At 32.8% G+C, this 6000-nt stretch overlaps 2 protein-coding genes across 2 annotated transcripts; one reads left to right on the forward strand and one right to left on the reverse strand.

Annotated features, from left to right (window-relative positions):
* Positions 1-3081: 3081 nt before the first annotated feature.
* On the reverse strand, positions 3082-3546 carry LOC126661817 (protein SRC2 homolog). The gene has a single exon (XM_050355687.1). It carries the CDS (start codon positions 3544-3546, stop codon positions 3082-3084), a length of 465 nt encoding a protein of 154 aa, XP_050211644.1.
* A 975-nt stretch (positions 3547-4521) lies between these two features.
* On the forward strand, positions 4522-5537 carry LOC126661818 (putative RING-H2 finger protein ATL71). Its single transcript, XM_050355688.1, has 3 exons — positions 4522-4971; positions 5331-5408; positions 5499-5537. Exons 1-3 carry the CDS (start codon positions 4522-4524, stop codon positions 5535-5537), a joined length of 567 nt encoding a protein of 188 aa, XP_050211645.1.
* The last annotated feature ends 463 nt before the right edge of the window (positions 5538-6000 follow it).

Raw genomic sequence — 6000 nt, forward strand, 5'->3', positions numbered from 1 at the left:
CATTTGAATTTTTTTCCACTCAAATTTGGACAAAGGGCTACAATTAAAAATAAAAAATTGAAAATGAACCAAAATTAAAGATTTTAAATGATGTGGTCATAAACAAAAAGATTGCAAAAATGGGGTATTTTTGAGAGATTTAAAAGTGATAATTTAATATATATATATATATATATATATATATGTTAACTTCATTTATCCATGGTCTCTTTGCTAAAATGATTACTACTATTCAAATTTTATTTCTATTCTTCTTAAAATATTAGTTCATTTTCTTCGAAATTCTGAATTTTCTTTTTGTCAAAGATAGTCTAAATTAATTAAATTTTCGGACAATTAGGATAAATAATTTACTTTTTTATTTATTATTTGTAAGGGGCCCTGCTCCCAAGGGGCCCTGCTCCCAACTTTTTTCATTACAAAAATAAATAAAGGATCAATTCACCCCCTCAACTTGGCACGAAATATCAAAATGCTCATTTTGGTTGCTTTTGAGTGAAACTAACCCGTAATTTGATTTTCGTATCAAAAATACCCAAAGAGAATTGGTATCACCATCCCTAAATTATGTAAAACCAGATAAATTCATCCCTCCATTTTCACCGTAAACCACTCCATTTACCGCCAACCGCCACATCCACCGGAAATCGTCGTCAGAATTTTTTTTCCAACAATTTTTTTTCTCGTCCGTCAGAGCAGAGCAGACCCATCTGGGTCTACTCCTCTTCATCGTGAAGTGGAGTAGAACCATCTAGGTCTGTTCCTCTTCATCGTGCAGAGAGGTCTGCTCTCCTCCGTCGGAGGAAACCCATTTGAGTCTGCTCCTTTTCATTGTGAAGAAGAGTAGACCCAAATGGGTATGCTCCCAGTCCGCCGAAGCATATTCATTACAGTCCGCCGGAGCAGAGCCTTCTAGGTATGCTCATGTTCATCTCATAGAGGAGCAAACCCAGATAAGTCTGCTCCCCTCCGTCGGAACAGACCCATCCGAGTCTGATCCTCTTCATCGTGAAGAATTGTCGGAGCAGAGCAGACCCTTCTAAGTCTCCTCCTGTCCGCTGGAGTAGACCCACCCATTAAAGTGGTGGCTGCCGAATTTGTTTTTACGACAACGGTAGTTGGTAGCGGCTGATCGGCGGTACGATAGAAAAAAAGAAAAACAAAATTCATAAATTTTGAAAAAGTATTTTTTTGGAAAATATTCAAGGACTAATTTAGAAAATTGAAAAAATATTAAGGATTATTTTAAACTTTTTATCAATTCTTTTATGGAGAGTGTGTTTCAAATGCGGGTTGAAAGTAGGCGGGAATGAGGTAGGGGCTGATTTGATACATTTTGACATAATTGCGGGTCTTTTTGATCCAAAATATTTTAAAATAATTTTTTTTAACATTTCGTATCAAGTTGAGGGGGTGAAATGATCGTTTTTTTCTTACAAAAAGTCTTGAACTTTTTCTATTAAAAATATTAATCATTAGACATGTATTTTATATAAATGGGCCCCTCAATTTTTTCCTTTAAAAACCCATATAACTTTTATTTTTTAAAAATAAAGACATTTTTTTATAAAATTGGTCCTCCTAATCCAATCATTGATCTACCACTAATTATCTGGCTTAACATTTTTTTTTATTTTTATCTATTTCTGTTTCGGTTATATTAAATGATTGATTTGTTTATTATTATGTACTAGACGCAATACGCAGGATCACATTAATAATTTATTTAGATAATAAATTAATAAAAAAATATTTAAAAAAAGTGAAAAAATTATAATATGAAGACTAATAAAATAAAAATTTAGTGTTAATAATAGATAATTTGAAAACACTAATGATCTTTAATACTAATATTCTTTTAATCATAATTTTCATATTAGGTAATGTTAAAATAATAAAAATGAAAAAATATTTTCATAACATGTGAGTTAGTCAAAATTCTGAATTAATTTTAGTTTTTATAGATTAATCTTCAAAAAATAAATAATTTATAGAGATTAGAAATTAATATAGGTTAGAACACTATATTATAATGCACAGAGATTAGAAGTTAATATAGATTAGAATACTATTAAAATAAATATATTTTATATAAATGATTAAAAAAAGTGAGAATTGATGAGAATGCTACATTTGATGAGAATTAATGAGAAAATTTTATTTGTTGAGAATCAATGAGAGACATCTGTTGGTCCTCTCAATTTTATATGTATATAGATATATTTATTTTACATGTTATGTAATTTTAATATATATAATATAAAAAAATTTCAATTGTTATTCAAAAAGGTTAGTACATAATTATTTTTGACCTGGAGTTAATATATAATTAATACTCTCCCCGTCTTATAAAAATAGAAAAAATAGCTATTTTTTTATCCCATAAACATAAAAAAATAGTATTAGTTAAATATAAAATGATTAAAATTATTTTTAGAATTTATTATATCAAAATTAATTAATTTATAATTCAAATGTATAACTTTAAACATATAAATTTCATTAAACAATATTTATGTAGTGACTTTGATTTTTATGAACTATTAATTTATATTGACTTGCTTTAAAAAATAAAAGAACAATTTAGAAATTTTAACACAAATTAACTATAACTAACTAACTTTTAATTCTTGTGAAACTTCAACTTTTTCTATTTTTATGGGACAGACGTACTTAACCGTTTAGGGCCCTAAAGTCGGCCTTACTTGCCATGATCGTCTATGAGAGTCATATCAGCTTGACCGTGTTATGCATGTTTACCAACTTTCTCTTTTATTTTTAGTTATCTATATTTTTCAAATTATTTCGAGTTTGAGCTATTGTACTTTAACTAGAGAGGCTGTAAATGGTGTTGCTTTTATAACACGATATTTCTATTTGGGGTGTTCCGGTAAATCGATAAATTTAATAAGATGGAAAATCAAAAGAGTTAATTGTGTCCATTATAACCCGGTTCTTTTGTTCCGATGCTCGTTATGTTATGTATCTATAGAGGTGAGATATATTAGTTGTTATGAGATATGTTCCTACAATTACTATACGTGGACTCCATTCTAGTACTGCCCATCAGGCTCCATCCGTTTAACTGAAATTGTACATATCATGGTATAATGGAGGCAATGGTACACCTTGTGGTACATATGGCGGAACAGCTGTGGTCGATGTCACCGTCCCTTCTGTGTCTAACGACGGGAACGGAATTGGTTGGACTGGTCTTTGGTATCCTTGGTAACTGGGATGATTCCAAGGGGGATATCCTGGGTACCATCCTGATTGCGGATACGTCAGGGGTGCTTGATACTGGGGGGTGTAGTAACCCCATGGGGACTGCGTCTGTCCCGGAATTCCCCTTCTTAGGGGCGGTGGAGTAATGTCGTACGGCACTCCTGTTGTTGGGGGAGCGAGGTTGACTCTTGGTGCAATTCCTCCTCCGGTGCTAGCTATGGGGGGCAGAATTGGCCCGACGCTTATGGGAAGAGCTCCCGTCGTCACCACCACTCCTGGTGGCGGTGGTTCTTCCTCGTTGTTCATTCTCTCGTTATTCATTCTCTCGGCAAGAAACCAAAATTAAGAATTTTTAAGTACGTAGAAAACGAACTAATCGTTCCCACAGACGGCGCCAAATAATGGTTCTTGAACTGCCGGTTTGAGTTTGATCCAACCTACAAAAGAAAATAGGTTAGAAGGATTCGAGCCGGGGTTGGCTCGAATACCCTCCGATGCCTAAGTCAGATAGCTTGGAGTAGTGTTGAGAGTAAATATGAGTGAAATTAGATTTACCTGACTTAGAGCTTGGTTTATATACACCATAGTCATTGTGATGTACTAGGAGTCTTCTCCTTTATTCTGATCTCATCTTCTAGATATGATGAGACGTTCTTCGTCTTTATCCCTGATCTTCAGGGAAGCTTGACTTATCCGAGCTATTAGTTAGTTACTGTTAAGTACTGGGTCAAGGACCTGCGACTGGTCCTATCCGTTCTGGATCTGCGTCATGTCATTGTCTTCTGGTACTGTTTCGGGTGTGATATCCATCAATACTGCTCGACCCATTTTTAGATTCTTCGGATTCTTAGGTCGCCCGGGTTCCTAGATTCCTTACTCAAGATTGAATATTCTGGACTCGTGAATCCCTTGTTCAAGTTGAGCTGATTATGTTTGATCTGCTAGTGTGGATTTTAAGAAATTTTGCCGTTTGATTATGAGATGTATTATATATTGATATATGCATTATGCCATTTTTTTTTGAAACTATGCCATTTTATTTTATTCATTAAGGAATTTAAAAGAGAAATGAACCCACCATATGACCCTTCCATAAATGGAAAGGGTGTTAATTTATTTAAATAAATTATCTTTAATAAAATTAAAAACAGAAAACGGATAATGCTAAGTAATAATTAAGTTGCAATATCTTTGCTGGGAAGTGATTAAATCCGTTGACATATTATTTAAGTAAGGGCATGAACACAATTATTCAAATTATCTGAAGCAATAAAAAATCCTGTTCAAATTATAAACATGAATAGTTCTAATCAGTCGTCAGGCGGTAGTCTTGCATTGGCTATTGGGTTATGTTTAGCTGTTATACTGGTAATCATTATCTTGAGTTTAGTTTCATATTATTTCTGCAATCGCTCCTCCTCCGTCGTCACTCACCGCACCGGCAACACGGCCCCACCAGCCAGCTCTATCAACGATCAAGATTCGATAAATAGTATTGTCGAAGATACTCTTATCGGTACATGTCCTAAGTTGCTTTACTCGCAAGTAAAGTGCTTAAAAGGTGAGGCATCGGTAGGCTCATGTTGCTCTATATGCTTGGGGGATTATAAAGATAATGACATGTTAAGGTTGTTGCCTAAGTGCAGTCATTTATTTCATTTCAAGTGTCTGGATTCCTGGTTAAGGCTGCATCCTACATGTCCTATTTGCCGCAATTCGTCCTTCTTTTCTTCTCTCGCCGAGGAGGTTGAGCTTGGGCGTTGACCCGATACGTCATTTTATTACATTTTACAGATTAAACTTTTTTATGATTTTTGTTATATTTTTAATGTCTAACTTTTATTTTTCTAATAATGGAAAATTACACAATCAATTTCGATCGGTTTGCCTATGTGATTGAGGAATTGCCTATTTGGCAAAGTTTGATATCCAACTCCGCGAAATAGACAATTATTAGCAATTTAATTGAATAACCTTATGTAATTAGAAAAATGAAAGCTAGATTATAGAAATATAAAAAGTAAAACATTAGCAATCATTTTATAAAAAATGTATAGTTAATTACAGAAAAAATATTAAATTTTATATTGCATATTTTAAAATAGATAACTACTACTGATGCTCATGGGCAAAATTATCTTGCTCTTTCGGTGTACAAAATTCTAGATTGCATACAATTAATTGTAATTTTAACAATGTACATGAGCTGGTTACGGAATCCAAGTAAAATGGTGTTTATCTAGTGGTTATGTGTACAATTAAATGTCTATCAGATACCTAAACTTCACAGAATATTTGAAACTAACACTTAATCTTTAATTTATTTGTTTTTGATATTTGGTCCTTAATATTTATCTGTGTTGAAAGCAAGCTGATATTTTTAAATGAAACAAAGCTGACGTGACAAGTGTTAGGTCAGTTATTTTACATATAAACTAGGTTAAATTAATATTTTTATTATAAATTTTTTAATTTAATAATTCAATTCATGTAATTATTTTAACTTTTATCGTGGAGCTTTTTTCAATTTAATTATTGATGGAATCTGCCTTCTCAATGGAATCTTGGAACCTATAAAACAGAGTAAATGGTTTATCAGACGGCGGTTTCTGACTAGCGCTCTGATATTTAAGTCAGTCTTTGATTTTAAGGGATTGTATTAAATATAATTGTGTAGTATAGTCACGACCCAGTTCCATGAGTCGAGACCGGCGCTAGAAAATGAGAATATTTGTTCCGAACTAGAAACCTGTATAAATTTTTCGCATTTTCAAA

Source organism: Mercurialis annua, linkage group LG8, assembly GCF_937616625.2.
Source record: "Mercurialis annua linkage group LG8, ddMerAnnu1.2, whole genome shotgun sequence".
Lineage (NCBI taxonomy): Eukaryota > Viridiplantae > Streptophyta > Magnoliopsida > Malpighiales > Euphorbiaceae > Mercurialis > Mercurialis annua.

What these genes read in the sequence shown, in the direction of transcription:
- LOC126661818 (XM_050355688.1), top strand. Translation starts at nt 4,522, where the DNA reads ATGAATAGTTCTAATCAGTCGTCAGGCGGTAGTCTTGCATTGGCTATT. An exon ending in TTTCTTCTCTCGCCGAGGAG is followed by an intron (nt 4,972 to 5,330) that starts GTTGAGCTTGGG and finishes ATTTTAAAATAG; the next exon opens with ATAACTACTACTGATGCTCA. An exon ending in TAGATTGCATACAATTAATT is followed by an intron (nt 5,409 to 5,498) that starts GTAATTTTAACA and finishes AATGTCTATCAG; the next exon opens with ATACCTAAACTTCACAGAAT.
- LOC126661817 (XM_050355687.1), bottom strand. Translation starts at nt 3,546, where the DNA reads ATGAATAACGAGAGAATGAACAACGAGGAAGAACCACCGCCACCAGGA.